Source organism: Tarenaya hassleriana, unplaced genomic scaffold (genome assembly GCF_000463585.1).
Source record: "Tarenaya hassleriana unplaced genomic scaffold, ASM46358v1 Cleome10, whole genome shotgun sequence".
Lineage (NCBI taxonomy): Eukaryota > Viridiplantae > Streptophyta > Magnoliopsida > Brassicales > Cleomaceae > Tarenaya > Tarenaya hassleriana.
Window position 1 is genome coordinate 1,181,982 of NW_010960188.1, and position 18,193 is coordinate 1,200,174.

At 41.1% G+C, this 18,193-nt stretch overlaps 5 protein-coding genes across 5 annotated transcripts; 3 read left to right on the forward strand and 2 right to left on the reverse strand.

Annotated features, from left to right (window-relative positions):
• Nucleotides 1–315: 315 nt before the first annotated feature.
• Nucleotides 316–1,678, forward strand: LOC104799431 (protein BOLA2-like). The gene is made up of 3 exons (XM_010521963.2): nucleotides 316–431; nucleotides 1,249–1,271; nucleotides 1,351–1,678. Exons 1-3 carry the CDS (start codon nucleotides 369–371, stop codon nucleotides 1,550–1,552), a joined length of 288 nt encoding a protein of 95 aa, XP_010520265.1. The 5' UTR covers nucleotides 316–368; the 3' UTR covers nucleotides 1,553–1,678.
• Nucleotides 1,679–1,915: 237 nt separating this feature from the next.
• LOC104799437 (mediator-associated protein 2) lies at nucleotides 1,916–3,884 on the reverse strand. Its single transcript, XM_010521972.2, has 5 exons — nucleotides 3,773–3,884; nucleotides 3,132–3,282; nucleotides 2,847–2,925; nucleotides 2,644–2,727; nucleotides 1,916–2,414 (listed from the first exon to the last, which is right to left on the reverse strand). The coding sequence occupies exons 2-5, from the start codon at nucleotides 3,246–3,248 to the stop codon at nucleotides 2,080–2,082; spliced, it is 615 nt and encodes a 204-aa protein (XP_010520274.1). The 5' UTR covers nucleotides 3,249–3,282; nucleotides 3,773–3,884; the 3' UTR covers nucleotides 1,916–2,079.
• Nucleotides 3,885–4,387: 503 nt separating this feature from the next.
• On the forward strand, nucleotides 4,388–6,182 carry LOC104799448 (50S ribosomal protein L15). Its single transcript, XM_010521983.2, has 4 exons — nucleotides 4,388–4,901; nucleotides 5,150–5,233; nucleotides 5,342–5,431; nucleotides 5,789–6,182. Exons 1-4 carry the CDS (start codon nucleotides 4,503–4,505, stop codon nucleotides 6,050–6,052), a joined length of 837 nt encoding a protein of 278 aa, XP_010520285.1. The 5' UTR covers nucleotides 4,388–4,502; the 3' UTR covers nucleotides 6,053–6,182.
• A 642-nt stretch (nucleotides 6,183–6,824) lies between these two features.
• Nucleotides 6,825–9,240, reverse strand: LOC104799455 (actin-7). Its single transcript, XM_010521996.1, has 5 exons — nucleotides 9,138–9,240; nucleotides 8,494–8,563; nucleotides 7,994–8,387; nucleotides 7,290–7,903; nucleotides 6,825–7,203 (listed from the first exon to the last, which is right to left on the reverse strand). Exons 2-5 carry the CDS (start codon nucleotides 8,551–8,553, stop codon nucleotides 7,138–7,140), a joined length of 1,134 nt encoding a protein of 377 aa, XP_010520298.1. The 5' UTR covers nucleotides 8,554–8,563; nucleotides 9,138–9,240; the 3' UTR covers nucleotides 6,825–7,137.
• Nucleotides 9,241–10,693: 1,453 nt separating this feature from the next.
• LOC104799464 lies at nucleotides 10,694–12,848 on the forward strand. The gene is made up of 2 exons (XM_010522009.2): nucleotides 10,694–12,332; nucleotides 12,692–12,848. The coding sequence occupies exons 1-2, from the start codon at nucleotides 10,746–10,748 to the stop codon at nucleotides 12,749–12,751; spliced, it is 1,647 nt and encodes a 548-aa protein (XP_010520311.1). The 5' UTR covers nucleotides 10,694–10,745; the 3' UTR covers nucleotides 12,752–12,848.
• Nucleotides 12,849–18,193: the final 5,345 nt, after the last annotated feature.

Here is an 18,193-nt window from a genome sequence, read left to right on the forward strand (position 1 = left end):
CTGTTGAATCTTATTTATACATTTGAATCATAATATAAAATATTATAATTGGAGTATACAAACTTAGAATACAAACAAAGCAAAAATGTATGAATAAAAAGAAAAGGAGCTAATTAAATGTTGGGCTGGGTATAGAGACAAAATACAAATGAGCCCACGAAAATGGGCCTAACTATAGGCCCGGCCCACAAGTACCTCAGGCCCAAACAGTTATTTTCCGATATCGAAATAAGAACTAGTCCGGGTTGGGATAAAGCCCATAGATTAATGTACCGAATCTAAAAACCAGACACGCTTCTTAAATGTTAGGGCACTGCCAAGGTTTTTGATTTGCACAGAGAGAGAGAGAGAGAGAGAGAGAGAGAGAGATGGGGGTGACGAAGGAACAAGTAGAAGCCTCGTTGACTTCGAAACTCAAACCTACTCATCTCGTGAGTTTTTTTTTGTTCGATCGATTCCTTTGTCTGCCCCGATTTTGTCTTTTCCATGTTTCATACGTTTAATTCGGAATCATTTCTTAGGATTTAAGAGGAATCTAGAACTGTAGCGCTCTGAGAACGATTCTGCATCGACACATTAAGCGCGCGCACATGCTTGGAGATTTCGTCTCTTTCCGATTTGTGATGAAATGTGAAACGATTTATCGTACTCTAGTGAAGTAGCATGACACATTTTAGGGTTTACATAGTTCCGATGTTCCATACTGATTCAATATCCGGCTCTTTGGTGCTCTATTATAGGAAATTCTCCAAACACTAGATATGTGGTGAAAATTGGATATAGGGCATTTTACCGTTGTCGATTAAACCTGTTACTTGGTTTAGTAATCTGAAGTAATGTTTTTTAATCGTGTTGTCAGTAATCGATCCATTTCTATGCATTTGTACCCTCTACTGAGTTAAGGTGTGATCATGGACAAATCAGCAAATTTACTAACCGTGAGAAAGAAAAAAGCTTATATCTTGATGTATTTGACAATACCTCCTCTTGGTATCAGATGCAGAAGTTTATCGGGGTATTGAAACTGGATATAGCATCGTTGATCCTCTAATCTATCGTATACCCTGGAAGGGATTTTACTTATCTTGTCATTTTGATCTTAGTTCCTTTGGTCTTGTTAATGAACGTTTGGTTTTAGGACGAGCTACCTTGGTTGGATTCTTTGAGACATTTCGATATACCATGTTGTCTGAACCTAATGTTCTTCGTTACTTTTCAGTTGACTTGTTCGTTTTTTTCGTGAAACAGGAAGTCACCGACACATCTGGAGGGTAAAATTCATATCATCTCTGAATCTTTCTTGCATGCAATCATCTTCTAATTTGGAATCCCAAATCTCGTTGAGTGCAGTTGTGGCGCGAGCTTTGATGTGGAGATTGTGTCTGAACAATTCGAAGGGAAGAGGTTGATAGAGAGGCACCGGATGGTGAATGCTGCGTTGGAAGAAGAGATGAAGGAAATTCATGCTCTCTCCATTAAGAAAGCTCAGACCCCTCAGCAATGGAAGCCATCACCAGAGTCTGCAACTCCGACCACGACCACTCATGCCTGAATCTGTCTTTGAATGTTTTTGCCTGGAAACAAAAAACAAAACAAAACATGAGTCTGTTTGGTGTTTTGTTCGGGTAAACTTCGTTTCAATATAGTTTGGAAAGAGCAAAACATTATGCATAGTCAATGTGTGGTGGCTCCATGGATCCGAGGGAAACATTCTAATTTAAAGTTAAAATATTATAAAGGGAAAATCTTATAGAAGTACATCAATTTCAGAATTTTGAAAACATTAGGTATACTCTTCTAAAAGTTTAAAAATTTGTATATTATTTAATATATTTATATATTTTTTAAATTGCTGCATTTATATAGAATTTTGTGTATAAAAAAAAGGTTCAGAATGAAAAAAAGCACGCCCGGGACACGTTACTGTTTTTCATCATTCGTCCAGTGGAAACCTAAGATTCTCCAACTTCATTTAACGTATTAGAGTTCTAGTGAAACATTTCATGAACGCTCTTACATAATCTGAAACACTCTATACAGTCATAAAAAAACGATATAATTTTCAAAATGCAACAATCTTCACTCCTGAGACTTGATTTTCTTCTTAGACTTGTCTGATGACCCAGGGAGATGAGACCTGCCAACTGACTCAGAGTGTTTCCTTTTCAAAGCCTTGGGTGTTTCGGTGAAACCAGACAACGAGCTTCGGTGTCTGCTGCTATGGGCAGAAGTCGAGTTCCGAAGGGCAGAGTGTGTGCTTCTCATCCGATTGCTCTGCAAAGGGGTCGACAATGGGTTGGACGAGTTTGTCAATGCCCCAGTCAGCCTCTGCTGTGCTTTGGAAGTCATTGTCTCGATCACTTCGCTGGGTTCAGGGTAACGAACGAGGGAAACTCGTCGAGAAATCTTCCCAACTGTCAAATGCCGATGAAGAAAGCAAGAAAATTTAGCAGGGAACAAAAGGGTATAATTATAATTATGTCTGGGCTGAATATATGCAATTTAGAGACAAAGGTGAAAGCAGGAATCTTTGAAAGATTCTAATCGCATTAGACACAATCTTTATGCCACATCGATCAGCCAATATCTGTAAGCGTTTTTTAACAGAAAATATGGCCAATACAAGAGGAGTTTAGTTTATACCGATTTTGGACTCCGACCCAGAAGGCAAAATCACAGTGGCTCCAACGTCTTGAGAGGAAAAGCTAACGAGGTCAAACTCTTTTCCTACAACAGACAGAACATGCCAACAAGGTTCATGTAAAAAACTGTCAGTGACAGTACTAACAAAGTTGTTCGAGCAGTAGTAACAAGCTTTTCTTGAGCACCCACAAAACAAAACTGACCTGATGAATCCTTGACGCATCCCAACAACCCAGCCTTGTCTAGCTTAACCTCGAGTTCTTTCCCATCGATTTCGGGGAACTGAAATCAATAATGACAGCCTCTTTCAGTCTGATTAGCATCAGAACAGGAGGGTCAAGTGGTACAGAGTAGCATCCATTGATCCAACACTATGCACTTTGATGAGTAGCCAAAATTCAAGAACCGTTTTCAATCTAATCCTAATGAGCATTAATTAAGGGTATATAGGATAAAGAATTGACAGGATATGAAATCTTCAGACATACTTGATTCATGGGACACTGAATAAGCCAAAGCTCTTTCGAACCAGTTAAATCGAGGTCGACAAGGGGCTGCAGAGAATCCAATTCGAAATCAGAAGGGGGTTTGTAAGTGGCTTCCATCTTCTATCAACTCGGTCTCACACTTCACAAAAACCTGCCAAAATCAGAGATGAAATCACACACCCGCGCTCGAACAACGTCTCCAAGATGAAATTTCAACGACATTACGTAAAAACAAATACAGCAGATTAGTCGGACGAAAATCCAGGAGTAGAAATTCTTCCCGAAAACACAACGGCGGAATCGATGAACATACAGAGAAACGAGATCTGACTCATGAAACAGATATAGAATCGACAAACAGAAAGAACCACATACTAAAAAGCTAAAAGGAACATCTAGAACTAGAAAAATCCGGATCATCGAGCGAATCGACACGACGAAATCACACCACAAGCGTATCCACGGAGAAATCGAAATCCGGGAAAAACATCCGAAGGCAAGAAAACCCAGAAACACCAAAACCTTTGTAAATTAGAGAAGCAAAAATAGGTTGATCAAATCAAATCTAAAATCAGAGTCACCCACAAAACCAAGCAAAAAGAATCAAGAGACAGATAAATCGAGAGAATAAGAAGATAAACCTGCGAGGAACGGCAAAGTCTTCTCTCTCGCAACTACACCTGAGAGCTAGAGAGACAAACCTTAGCCACGAGGGACCGAAGGAGGCGAGTGGTGATTTCTGAGGTTCGAAAGAAACATAAAACCCGTTTTAAACCCTACCAGCAAAAAACGTAAATACTGAAGTAACAAGGGGTATATATGTCTTTTAACAAATGTACACGTTACCGCTGGCCATTGGATGGATAATTCGGTCATATGTATAAAATTCCTGTTTTTTTACCAAATAAAACCTCTTAATATTTCATCTCAACCCCAAATTTCTGAAACGAGTGATCAATTGGGCCTTTTTTATTTTTCTAAAACAATTGAATTTAACCTAGTTTGATAAACTGTATCAACTAATAAAATTACTTGAACAGTTCGGAATAAACAAACAACTTAATCTGATTAATTAATTTGTTTTCTGCCTTTATGGGCTTTCCTATTAATGGGCCTTTATGGGCCTCTTCATTCACATATCACTAGATGTCCGTTTAGCCCAAAGCCGCATTCACAATAAATTGTACAGAGAAGAGGCTCATGAAGAGGCCAAGGCCCATTAAAGGGAGAGTTCGTATTTCGTCTCTCTCGTCTCGCCAAGACTTCGTCTCTGCAATTTTGTAGATCCAAAAAACCCTAAGTCCCGTCATGAATTGTTAGGATTTCAAATCCCAGAGATCGAAAACCCATCACTGATATAACGACGACAAGATGATAAGAAGGAGAATCTCTTCGATTCTCTCGACTTCTCTGCTCAATTCTTCGATCCATTCCGCCAAGCCCGTTTTCGCACCTCCCGCTCCTCTTCAATGCCTTCGCTCCTTAAACCCTGCTCAAAATCCTTACTGGACGAGCAACTCTCCGTCATTTCAGGGGATTAGGGCTTATAGTTTGCTGAGCTTGAACGATCTGAGAGACAATGTGCCGAGGAAGCTCAGGACGAGGAAAGGGAGAGGTATCGGGTCAGGCAAAGGGAAGACCGCGGGAAGAGGACACAAGGGTCAGAAGGCGAGAGGTACGATGAAGTTCGGTTTCGAAGGTGGTCAGACTCCTTTGCGAAGAAGAATGCCCAAACGTGGCTTTAAGAACGCCTTCAAGCTCCATTTCCAGGTAAAGCTCACGGTCTTCGTTTCTGGGGTTTGTCTGCGTTTCAGGTGTTGTGGAAAATTATTCATCTTTAAGCTCAGAGGCTTCCAAAAGATTCAGATTTTCGGGAAATGGTTCGATTCATGGCATAGAAGCGCAGTGATATTCTACGAGTGTTATATATATAGGAATCAGAGTGATGGCTCTGATTGAAGCGTCTTATTCCTCCCTGTTGAGGCACTGATTAGGGTGGATATGGTTGTTGATTGCAGCCAGTTGGTCTAGGAAAGATTGCGAAACTCATAAATGCCGGGAAGATAGACTCTCACGAATTGATCACCATGAAAACGCTCAAGGTTTAGCCTCCTCTAATCTAATCTTGGACCATTATCTAATACCCACAGCTTCTTTCTTCCTTGTTCTTATTATCCCAGTTCATACCAATTCTCAATGCCCTGATACAGGATGCTGGAGCCATAGGCAAACAAATAGAAGACGGGGTAAGACTGATGGGTCGAGGCTCTGATGAGATCAAATGGCCGATTCATCTGGAGGTACCTTTGTCATTTCCATTATTTACTCAGATACTTTTGGGAGTGAAGAAACGAAGAAGGGCTAGGCCTAGACTTATTTGGAAACGAGTCATTAGAAATGACTTGGATATGTTGCAAATATCTGAGAATATGACGCAAAACCGAAATGAATGGAAAAGAAGAATTCATGCGGCCAACCCCAAATAAACTTGGGATTAAGGCGATGTTGTTGTTGTACTTCTCACAGTTCAGCTATCTTATTGAACTAAAGAACTTCGCTCTCTAGTCTTTATATGTATCTCTAGTTATAGTTCTTGGCACAACTCTATCTCTATTTCTTTATTCATGCATAATTTAGACAAGAAATGCATACGGCAGGTTTCGAGGGTGACGGTTAGGGCAAAAGAAGCAGTGGAGGCAGCCGGAGGATCGGTGAGAAGAGTGTATTACAACAAGTTGGGATTAAGGGCATTGCTGAAACCGGAGTGGTTCGAGAAGAAGGGGAGGTTGTTGCCAAAAGCGGCCAGACCGCCTCCTAAACAACAAGATAAGGTCGATAGCATCGGCCGTTTACCTGCCCCGAGAAAACCCATCCCCTTTTTCGCCGAGCAGAAGAACGCCGAGTCTCCTTCGGCTGCTTGATTGTTCCAAGAGTTCCAAACGTTTCGGAGGTCTGTTTTATGAGTTCCCGAGTTCTTCTTGGACATGTTTTCTTGAACAGCAACAATAACAACGTATTTCTAGTTGATTCAATCGGTTGACAGTGACGATACCACAACTTGTTTTTTTTTTTTACGCATGGACTTCTGTGATATAGATTTTAAGCTGTGAAGGTATATATATGTGTGTGTGTGTATATGAGAAAGTAATTTTCGATGATTATAATTAGCTGTGTGGACGTATAAACGTAAGATTAGGAATCATATCACTTAGAGATGTGGAAAGGCGGCAAGAGATTTGGCGTATGAGATGTAAAGTCTTTAGCTTTTACGCCGGCTTTAGCAGCAACGCCATGCCACCACGGCCCTACCACCCACCAATTGAGCGAGCAATCCGTCCCTTTTCCTCATTTTTTTTCCCTTTTTTATTCTTTTTTTTTTTTTGTTATATGAAACAATAACATATGGAATTTGATTGTTGATTGCTTAACCCTTAAAATACACGTTTTATGACAAGAGTGGGTAAATGGCATTATTTTGAAATTCGGACATCTATCAAATTCTACACCAAACTCCCGTGGTGGTCGGCCTTGACATAATACTACACCAAAGCATCAGGCGTCTTATCAAAGTAACAAGTCTCTTTCGCTGTCTTTTTCTAACGCTCAAAAATTAAATCTACGTAGCTAAAAAAAAAAAGAAAATTCTAAACCAATATAAACCGCAAGCCGATCATACAATTAAAATGGTTTACCTTGAGACTCCAAAACAATATTTTATATTGGATAAAGCAAAACAAAGGGCAAATACAATCAATATTTTATAAAAACAAAAAAAAAATAGGAAAATGGAAAATCATCACAATCACTCTCCGGCTACAAACCAACCTGGTGAAAATACAGAAAGCAGAGACAGAGCTCGAACCACAGTTTGACCGTTTCAGGTTTTAAGGACAGAGCGGTATCACGAGGAAATCTCGCGCGGGACAATAAGGGTTTTTTGGATTTTAACCGCAAAAAAATTTTAAAAAAAAAACTCACCATAAAACCAGTTGGGTCTGTGCTGGACCTAGAAGCACTTCCTGTGAACGATTGATGGACCAGACTCATCGTACTCACCCTTCGAGATCCACATCTGATTAAAGAAAACAACATTCATGTCAAAGTGTGAATCTTTATCATTACAGTGATGCAAAAAAGATCGGCTCTAGTCTTTTTTACCTGTTGGAAGGTACTGAGGGATGCGAGGATGGATCCACCGATCCAGACACTGTATTTTCTCTCAGGCGGTGCAACCACCTTGATCTTCATGCTGCTTGGTGCAAGAGCTGTGATCTCTTTACTCATACGGTCTGCGATTCCCGGGAACATCGTGGATCCACCGCTCAGGACGATGTTACCGTAGAGATCCTTTCTGATATCGACGTCACATTTCATAATCGAGTTGTAGGTTGTTTCGTGGATTCCGGGTGCTTCCATTCCGATTAGGGATGGCTGGAAGAGGACCTCGGGGCAACGGAATCTTTCCGCTCCGATAGTGATGACTTGTCCATCAGGGAGCTCGTAGTTCTTCTCCACTGAGGAGCTGCTCTTTGCTGTCTCGAGCTCTTGCTCGTAGTCAAGGGCAACATAAGCAAGTTTCTCCTTGATGTCACGGACAATTTCACGTTCTGCCGTGGTGGTGAACATGTAACCTCTCTCGGTGAGAATCTTCATGAGGGAATCGGTGAGGTCACGACCGGCAAGATCGAGACGAAGGATAGCATGCGGAAGGGCATAGCCCTCGTAAATTGGGACAGTGTGAGACACACCATCACCGGAGTCGAGAACAATACCTACCAGAAATAGAATGATTCGTTAGTTAGGCAAAATTCGGATGCATAACATGAAAAAAACATGGAAAATCCATCTGGAATTGCACTGACCGGTTGTACGACCACTGGCGTAGAGAGATAGAACGGCCTGAATGGCAACGTACATGGCAGGCACGTTGAAAGTTTCGAACATTATCTGAGTCATCTTCTCCCTGTTGGCTTTAGGGTTGAGAGGGGCCTCGGTCAGGAGCACCGGGTGCTCTTCAGGAGCAACACGGAGCTCATTGTAGAAAGTGTGATGCCAGATCTTTTCCATGTCATCCCAGTTGCTCACAATACCATGTTCGATAGGATACTTCAGAGTTAGAATACCTCTTTTAGACTGAGCCTCGTCACCAACGTACGCATCTTTCTGACCCATCCCAACCATGACACCGGTGTGTCTGGGACGACCAACAATACTCGGGAACACGGCCCTCGGAGCATCGTCGCCGGCAAAACCAGCCTGAATTCAAAACATATCAAACACCGGTGTGTGTGAGAGAGAGGGAGAGATACAGACGCCAAACAAGAGGTTAAAACATCGGGACTATATCCACTAGTCTACACACCTTCACCATTCCAGTTCCATTGTCGCAGACAAGGGGTTGAATATCCTCAGCATCGGCCATCTTTTACAACCTAAGCACAGATCAAGGAAGATTACAAATTACAACCAAGAAGATTAGCTCCGTCATACCTCAAAATTATGAACGCTCTGCTCCTGAATCTAACAATAATCTCTCAAACAGCATCAGAATCGAATAGAGCTATGTTCGGCAAAGTTCAAAACACTGAGCTCATATTCATAGATCGGTACAAAACAAGCTTGAAATTCACTTCTAATTGCAGATCCATGGCAGATCAAAGATCTGAACTAGATCAACCAAACAGAACACTGAAACAACGAGAGCATTTCAAACTAAAAGCCTTGGGTAAGCTGAAACGCAGCATGACCGACAGCAGATTCTAACAGGTCACCGCTAGCACAGAAAAAAAGGCACGAAGAAAACCTCAGATCTAACACAGAAACCCTAAAGAAACGAGGATCCAGATCGGAACCAGAATCTTCGGCCCAAATCCGACTCCGAACAAACAGACAACATTTCTTGCAAAAACGAAGCTATCCACACGGATCCGGAAAATCAAAATCCTAAACAGCAAGCAAACTTGTAAGCGAATTCGAATACAGAGCAGAAACAAGATCAAAACTCACCTTAGCGAAGATGATAGAGGATGGCAGATTGACGACAGAAGCAGCGACTAAGGTAAGTGGTGCAAAGTATATGAGCGTTTATATAGGTGGGAATTTTCTACATTCCATCTGTATTTTTTTTTCAATTATTTATTAAATTTTTTAAAAGGCACATGAAATTCGAATGAAATTGAAAAATCCGCAAGACGCCGCCCCCGAGGAGAAAATGATAGGGTGACGTTGCTTGACATGTTTGTTAGCTCACCGACGCCTCTGCTGCTCCTGATCTTCTCCTTGACTAATCTGAGCCGTTAGATCTCGAAGCTTCGTAGATATCGTCTCATGAGCCGTAAAATATCCGCTCGGCTCCATGCTGCTTCTCGGCTCCCTTTTTTTTTTTTTTGTTTCGGACAGCGTTCAAATCGGGAAATCTGCCGTCTCGATTATTATATATAAAAAAGAGTGAAAATTATTAATGCAGATAAAAGGGCTCTGTGTTTCCCGTGAATGTTTATAAAAAATATAAAATTTATAAAGTTTCAAATTTAATATTATTCTGTTTGTCAGAGTTTAACGTATAAAACTGTTTAGGATGACTTACCAGTTAAATCAATTTCGTCTAATTTAATTCGATTTATATTTAGTTGGGTTTTGTTGTTTCCTTACATTTTTTATTGTTAGTAAGGTTTCGTGACTGTCCTTACATTACATGTATACTTAAAGGAATTTATTTTTTTTATAATAAATTATTAATGATGCAACAGAAAATTAGTTTGGATTCTTTTTCTCTCTTTCTGAAATTTTTATCTTTTATATCTCGATATATAATATTTAAATGCAGGTTTATTTTTGTGAGGTTAGATTTTTTAAAAATGTTAATGTCCCTGTCGTGGAGTCGAATCTAGGTCTTGTCACAGAGACATTACGACCATATCAAACGTATATACTTCCCAAGAACATTACGACCGACCATATCCGTAACAACATATATGTCAAAGCAAATAACATGATTTTACCCTTTTTATAATTATATTTTTAAATGCCTTCTTCGGCAGTATGACACGTGTGGTTACGGTCTAGCTTAATTTTTATTTTAATTTTTTTATGACATGAATAAATGCTGTATTATTGTTTTTATCTATAAAAGACAGTAAACATTTTTAAGATGTTAGCTAATTATTAACAAAATAATAAATTGGTCGCATATTGAGAATTTCAATTTGAATATCCTTTTTTTGAATAAAGGTGACGCTGGCATGTTCCAAGCATGTGCTGCTGAGTACGTACACTTGTCAATCAGAGTTGGAAAGTAGTTTTGATTTGTTGGCCATTTATTTACTCTTTAAATAATTGTTGGAAAATAATATACTTTTGCAAAAATAAATTAAAGGGCTAATTCGTGATTTCATATTGGCATGAATGTGTGTGTGTGTGTGTTAACTTCATGCGATTTTTTTTTTTTGTGGTTAGGACAGTAACGTGTATAGAAATGTATATATATAAGATAATATATACACAAAAGGGTTATAAGTAAATTCAAAGGAAAGTCATCGATGCATTACTATCTTAAAAAAAAAAACAGTATTATTTTTTTTTTTTTCTTCGGAAAGAAACCCTAGCCTCTCCCGAATGAACACGCCGCCGCCTGATGATCCCACCGGAACTGAGCCGGAATCTCGCCAAAGTAAAAAGATCAGAACAAGGGACGAGGAGGCTCCACCGCTCTCTAATAACGCATGGGCTACTGGTGGAATCTCTTTTAGGGATAAGGTTCTTCAAGGAGCTGGAGATCTACATGACCCATTCTTCGTCGGAGATGTCCCCTTGGAGGATGAGGATGTGGCCATATCACAAACGACCCACAGTTTCCAGGTCTCACTTTCTGAAGCTTTTCTGGACCGTATTACGCAGCCTTGGAAGAAAGCCCTAGTGGTAAAACTCCTGGGCAAAACGCTAAGCTACAAGACGATGAGCTCTAGGTTGGAAACTCTTTGGAAGCCTATGGGCAGACTCACGGTCATTGACCTCGAAAATGAGTTTTTCCTGGTACGATTTCAGAAGGAAGAAGATTATCAGCGAGCTTTGTGCGAGGGACCATGGGTAATATTGGGGGCGTACCTCACTGTTCAATGTTGGTCCCCTGATTTCGTTCCGTCTCAAGCGAAACCATCTCATGTGGTAGCCTGGATCCGTTTTCCGGCAATGCCGATTCAGTACTACCACGCAGCTTTGCTTGAAATAATTGCTGGAAACATAGGAAGGGTTATACGAGTTGACTACAACACGGTTTCGGCGTCAAGAGGGAGATTTGCAAGGGTTGCTGTAGAATTGGACTTGAGTAAACCATTGATCTCTTCATTTGAAATCGAAGGCCTGACCCAACTGGTGGAATACGAGAATCTTCCGACCATCTGTTTCTCATGTGGGGTGATAGGACATTTGAAGGAACAATGCAGTAAACAAAGAACATCAGGAGAACCCGAGGGGATAGTCTCAGAAGGTTCCGCAGCTGAAAGGGCAGAGAAATCAGAGCATATAGCGCATTCAACAGTCCCATCAGAGTTAGGTCCTTGGATGCACGCCAAGAAGCCAATAAGGAGAACTAGAAAGGAAATCACTCTCCAAAAACCTATGGAAAAGACTAAGGTGCAACCTTCCAAAGCAGACTCTTACAAATCTCACGGAAAAGGCTTCCAGATTCTTGCTACATTAGAGGAGGGGGGCTCATCAAACGCTGCATCCAATGAAATCTCCCAGCCTACGGGACAGAAAGAGCTCTCTTTACCCAAAAGACAAATCCTCACGACCCACCGTTTTGGTGCAACCCAAAACGAACGCCCTTCACCTTCAATTCAGTTAGCCAAAGATATATCGCCTAACATTTCGCCTCCTAAACAAGCCAATGCTAGCTCCCTTTTACCAGGGATTCCGACCCTACCGACAAATCCCACGTCCCCGCACCCCCCTCAACCTCTCGCATTACCTTCAGCCTGCTCAATATCTGTTAAGCATCCCAACCCAGAACCCATCACTCGAATCACACCCCCTCCCGATATCACCTCTCATACTGCCATAACCTTATCCAAAAATGATCCCCCTTTGGGTCTAGATGATGACGACCCCCCCATTATTCATGATTGTTCGAACCCTGGTCGAGGGCAGGAACCTATGGAAGAAGATTCTAGGGAAGAAATTGAGGGGTCGGACAACTCCATGGTGGAGTGATACTTTCCATACCTCAAATATGATTAAGTACACTCAGAGTATTTTTTTGTGGAATTGTCAAGGAGCTGCTAGTGAGCGCTTTTTGAATACCTTTAAGTTTTGGAAGATGGATATTAAGCCTATGTTGACATTTATTCTGGAACCTCGGATAAGTGGTGATAGGGCATCTTGCATTATACGGAAAATGGGATACCCGTGTTCCCATCGAATTGAGGCAGAAGGTTTCTCAGGGGGTATCTGGGCTTGCTGGGATTCTTCTTATGTCTCTCTACACTTCGAGATTCAACACTTCCAGTTCCTACATTGCAATGTTCAGATAACTAATGGTTCTTCTTTTCTTTTTACTGCAGTATATGCTAGTCCCAGATCAAGAGAACGAGAAAACTTATGGCAAGGGCTATACAGACTAGCGAGAAAAGTAAAAGGTCCCTGGTTCGTGGGCGGTGATTTCAACTCAATGGTCTTTACTTCTGAGAAAAGGGGAGGGGCAACTATAAGTGACAGTAAGTGTCGGCCGTTCCGTAACTGTATTGAGGAATGCAGCTTGATGGATATGGGGTTTGAGGGACCACGTTTCACTTGGAAAAGGGGTGATGTAGAGGAGAGATTAGATCGAGTTTTGGGCAACCTTGAAGGAGTTTCCACCTTCCCACATAGCAGAATTCAACATCTAGCTAGAATAAAGTCAGACCACTGCCCTATTTTACTATCTCTTACACAACAGAGGCGTGAGGAAGATACCAAATTTTTCAGCTTCCAAGCAGCTTGGATTCTCCATCCGAGCTTTAATGATTTTGTGGTCAGCAATTGGAAAGGATCTACGGACATAGCTGCAACAATCTCTGAATTTTCCCTCCAAGCCTCTAGGTGGAACCATCAAATATTTGGCAATATCACGAGAAAGAAAAAACGACTAATGGCTCGTATCAGGGGGATTGAGAGGACTCTGAATCATGGGACAACAAATGCTTATCTTCAAGAATTGGAAATCAGATTGAAAGAAGAGTTTGAACAAGTATTACGTCAGGAAGAATTATTTTGGTTTCAGAAAGCAAAAACAGAATGGATCAACAATGGGGACAGAAATACAAAATTTTTCCATGCCAAGGCAGTTATTCGGCGTAGGAGAAACACAATCTACCAACTAAGAGATATGGATGGTATGTGGGTTAGAGATAAAGAACTAAGAGATCTGGTAGTAACTTATTTTGAACGGCTCTTTACTGAGGATGGGGTAAGCTCTCGAGGTTGCCTGAAAGGATCTTTTCCGTCATTGGATCCCTACATGTTAGCAAAGACAGCTCGACCACCTTCCATTACAGAAGTCCAGGAGGCTCTTTTCTCAATGAATCCATGCAAGAGTCCGGGTCCTGACGGTTTGAGCCCTCTTTTTTTCCAGAACCAGTGGAGGACAGTGGGTAGGGATATTTATAATTTTATTCTCAGAATCTTCGAAGGGATTCCCCTTGACCCGACAATTAACACTACCTTATTGGTCTTGATACCAAAAATACAGAATCCTGAGTATATCTCTCAATTTAGACCTATAAGTCTCTGCAATGTGGTCTATAAGGTCTTAACGAAGCTTATTGCCAACCGTCTAAAGCCTTTGCTTCCGGAAATGATTGGACCAGAGCAGAATAGCTTCATTCCGGGTAGACACATAACGGATAACATCATAATGGTTCAAGAGATCATCCATTCAATGGACAGATTAAAGAACAAACGAGGCTTCATGGCGATTAAAGTAGACCTCGAGAAAGCTTATGATAGAATTCGTTGGAATTTTATTGAAGAGACTCTCGTAGAAATAGGTCTACCCCACACTCTCATTGCTATTATCATGAGTTGCATCACTACGGTTAACATGAAGGTTGTTTGGAATGGAAAACAGACTAGAAGTTTCTCTCCTTCTAGAGGTCTCCGCCAGGGTTGCCCTCTATCTCCATATATCTTTGTTCTTTGTATGGAACGTCTAGCACATCTCATCAAACAAAGAACTGAGGAAGAAAGATGGAGGGGGTTCCAGATCAAAAGAGGTACACCTATTATCACACATCTCTTTTTTGCCGATGATCTTATTCTGTTTGCAGAAGCGTCAGAAACTCAGATGGAGACGGTTTGTGACACTCTCCAGCTCTTTTGTGAGGCTTCCGGGGAAAAGGTTAGTGTCAGTAAGAGCCAAATATATTTTTCTGCCAATGTGAGGCCTGAGTTGAGGGTTCATCTTGCTGAAATGTCGGGTTTTTCAAGTGAAATCAAACGTATTCCGAGATATTCTAGAATGGAAGATTGGAGCTCCTAGATACATTCCTAACTCTGTCGCACTTGAAAAACCCGACATTTCAGCAAGATGAACTGTTATCATTAGCCGGAAGAATCACTCTCACTAAATCTGTTCTTAACACAATTCCTTCGTATGTGATGCAAGTTTTTAAGCTCCCTTCGTCAGTATGCAAGGAATTGGACAGAATTATGAGAAGATTTATTTGGGGGACAACGGATTCCTCTTGGAAAGTTCCACTAGTCAAGTGGGAGCGTGTTAACTTACCAAAACACATGGGAGGCCTAGGAATAAGGCCGACACAAAGATTTAACAAAGCTTTTCTCATGAAGTTGGCGTTCCACTTTCTTACTCAAGAGAATGACCTCTGGGTGAGGTTGCTAAGAGGAAAATATCTTCCAAAGTCAAAACGGATTGGGTACCACCCTCCTACTCACGGAGGATCTATTGTTTGGAGAAGTATTAAATCAGTATGGCAGATTACTCGGGGTGGTTGCGGAACCTTAATTGGTAATGGACAACAAACTGATTTTTGGAGGGACAACTGGGTTGAAGGAGACAAACCTCTTCTTGAATATATCCGACCAGAAGAGCAACCTCTAGCCAGCTTCATTCCGGTGTCGGAATTTGTAAACTCAGATGGAACATGGCGGTGGGACCTTTTTTCAGACCATATCCCCCATTCTACATGCCTTAAGATAGCAAATCTTCTTCCCCCAGGATTATCGGAGGAAAGGGATCAGTTATATTGGTGTGGTTCTAGAGACGGTAAATGTACAGTGAAGAGTGCATATCGATCCCTTGTTCCTGATTTTGTCAATAACTCTGCTTCTATATGGACCAAAATATGGAAATGGCGAGGCCCAGAGAGAATCCGGGTTTTCCTTTGGCTAGCATTCAATCATAAACTATTGACGAATTGTGAGAGAGCAAAAAGAAAATTCAGTCCAACTGCTGAATGTCCATTAGGTTGTCCTCAGGAAGAATCTATCCTCCATGTTTTGAGAGATTGTCGGGTTGCGAAAAAAATATGGATGAACATCAGAGGGGAGACTGAACAGTCAGACTTTTTCAGATATAACGCATCCGAATGGTTTGAAAGGAACTTGTTAAGTGGCTCGGAGCTTGAGAAATTGCCATGGTCGACCATATTTGGTGTTACATGCTGGTTCTTGTGGCGTTGGCGCAACAACTTTGTTTTCCAAAATCAAGGTATCCCATCCCAGATAACGGAAAATATTATGCTATATTCTAGACAAATTCATGAGTGGGGAAGTTTAACTCTTATGTCACCATCGAAAAGACCACGAATTGTACAGGATATTTGTTGGGATCCTCCACCTTGGGATACTATGAAACTAAATACAGATGGAAGTGTTCGGGGAAATCCCGTTTCGGCAGCAGCGGGTGGCCTAGTAAGGGACAGTTGGGGCAATTGGATCGTTGGTTTTGCCTCTAATCTAGGGATTTGTTCGGTGTTTAGAGCGGAAGCTTGGGGAGTTTTGCTTGGATTAAGGTTGGCGTGGGAAAGAGGATGGCATCGAGTGATAGTGGAGGTGGATAATCAAGCATTAGTCAATGCGATCCAAAGTTCGAACATATTAAACACAGTGGATGGCTCAATCATAAAGGCAATACAGGATATATGTGCGAGACAGTGGACAGTTTCAGTTTCTCATGTCTTTCGTGAATCGAACTTCTGTGCCGATCAACTCGCCTCTATGGGACATAATTTGCCGATCGGTTTGACGGTCTTTGAGTCTCCCCCATCTGCCATGTCCGAGTTACTTTATGCTGATAGGATTGGAATTACAACCCCTCGTGGTTGCGTGATGTAATTCAAAAGTTTTAACTCCCTTTTATAAAAAAAAAAAAAAAAAAAAATCCCCCTTTTAAAAAAAAAAAAAAAAAAAAAAAAAAGGAAAGTCATCGATCGTAGCCATCATTTGTAGTTGAATTGGAAGAAAAGGCAATTCACGATCTACATATATTTTCACTATATCGTATTTAACTCTTTTTATTTTATGTTTGGATCACACCATCTTATATGTTAATTAGCATATACTTATCCGTTAGAAGTATTGTCCCGTCCTATAATTAAAATACGGTCCAAAAATGAAAGTCTAATATGGAATACATACGTGTATATATATATATATTAAAACTATGTGGAATATACTTATGAGGTTACCGGGTTTTAAAACCCCCTTTTGTAATGTTTTGATTATTTATAAAATTAACCATTCATAAAAAAAAATGTATATATTCCACATAAGTTTGGGCCTGTGTATTATAGTAACAAGCGCAATATTATAATGGATCGATGTTCTCATGTAGGCCCACTAGCGACTAAAACGCTCATTTATAGCCCAAGCAATATATACGTATTTCAGTGTATTTCGTATTTTCTTTTAGAAATAATAGAATCGTGTTGCTTTTGTTTTTATGAAAAGGTTCAGCCCACTATGACGATAAACTAATGATGTCCGAAAGTTCATAACGAAATATTTTATCGTATCGATGTATTTTGTCGCATGTGTTTGCATGCATGCACGCATCATATACGTAATGCTTATGAAATTCGTAGCGACCCCGTTGCAGGTTCACGTGCACGTGCACATGGGACACACACATGCGATGTATACATCTAGCATTTGTCACCTCACTAGACATGGCCTTGTGCTTGACTAGGGTTTATGGCTAGCCCATGGTGGACTCCATGCGGGTGTGATTGTGATTGTTGTTATATGTGTGATGCACGTTCTGTGATAATGCATGTTATTATTGCTGTATGTTATTGTGAATCATCGTTCTAACACTGTTCTCGCTGAGAACGGGTTTACCGGGTTCAACCCAGGCTACTCACTAAGCAATTGTGCTTAGCCCTCGTGGTTTTATATTTTTTTTCAGATCACGAGGATTACGCCTAGCGCGCGGACGACGACGACCTGAGAGAAGCAGCATCATGTACGGGATATTATTTTGAACCCCGGGACTCATATTCCCGCATTTTGTACGGTTGTGTTATGACTTTTCGGACATGTTGTTGCTTTACGATACTGATCGCTTGTATTTTCCGCTGCTTACTCTGATTTGATTAAAATGTTTTTGGATTTTGTATTTTCGCTTCTGCAAATTATTATTTTATCGTTATATCGTCCATATGGCACAGCCTGTAGACTGTATACGGGTTACGGGTGTCACAACCATAGGGCTTAGCCATATACCCTAGTTAAGTCGGCATGACTAGGGGCGCCTCCACGCCCGTCACTCGCATGACGTTGGCTGTTGTGTCGCTAATGCGTCTCAAACGCCCGTCAAGTCCGTGATGGTGATGGTTGAGTCTACAACCATCCTGATGAGGACATCGAACCCAACAACATCTCGAAACGGAGATCTTGATGGAAGCATACCTGGAGCAAAGATAAGGACAAACCGAGTTCCACCTCAGATCGAAGCCACCAAGTAAAAGGAAGTTGCTTGGAGTGCAAGACAAGTATCCAAAAAAAGCTTCTTCATCATCAGTGCAACTCCAACAACTAGCTTCCCAACCACCTCATTTAATGCA

Coding starts and splice junctions, on each gene's coding strand:
- LOC104799431 (XM_010521963.2), top strand. CDS start 369: ATGGGGGTGACGAAGGAACAAGTAGAAGCCTCGTTGACTTCGAAACTC. Junction 432..1,248: donor AACTCAAACCTACTCATCTC/GTGAGTTTTTTT, acceptor TTCGTGAAACAG/GAAGTCACCGACACATCTGG. Junction 1,272..1,350: donor GTCACCGACACATCTGGAGG/GTAAAATTCATA, acceptor CGTTGAGTGCAG/TTGTGGCGCGAGCTTTGATG.
- LOC104799437 (XM_010521972.2), bottom strand. CDS start 3,248: ATGGAAGCCACTTACAAACCCCCTTCTGATTTCGAATTGGATTCTCTG. Junction 2,926..3,131: donor TTCAGTGTCCCATGAATCAA/GTATGTCTGAAG, acceptor TATTGATTTCAG/TTCCCCGAAATCGATGGGAA. Junction 2,415..2,643: donor TGGGTCGGAGTCCAAAATCG/GTATAAACTAAA, acceptor GGCATTTGACAG/TTGGGAAGATTTCTCGACGA.
- LOC104799448 (XM_010521983.2), top strand. CDS start 4,503: ATGATAAGAAGGAGAATCTCTTCGATTCTCTCGACTTCTCTGCTCAAT. Junction 4,902..5,149: donor CCTTCAAGCTCCATTTCCAG/GTAAAGCTCACG, acceptor TGTTGATTGCAG/CCAGTTGGTCTAGGAAAGAT. Junction 5,234..5,341: donor TCACCATGAAAACGCTCAAG/GTTTAGCCTCCT, acceptor GCCCTGATACAG/GATGCTGGAGCCATAGGCAA.
- LOC104799455 (XM_010521996.1), bottom strand. CDS start 8,553: ATGGCCGATGCTGAGGATATTCAACCCCTTGTCTGCGACAATGGAACT. Junction 8,388..8,493: donor ATGGAACTGGAATGGTGAAG/GTGTGTAGACTA, acceptor TTTTGAATTCAG/GCTGGTTTTGCCGGCGACGA. Junction 7,904..7,993: donor CGCCAGTGGTCGTACAACCG/GTCAGTGCAATT, acceptor TATTTCTGGTAG/GTATTGTTCTCGACTCCGGT.
- LOC104799464 (XM_010522009.2), top strand. CDS start 10,746: ATGAACACGCCGCCGCCTGATGATCCCACCGGAACTGAGCCGGAATCT. Junction 12,333..12,691: donor AGGGGTCGGACAACTCCATG/GTGGAGTGATAC, acceptor TTTTTACTGCAG/TATATGCTAGTCCCAGATCA.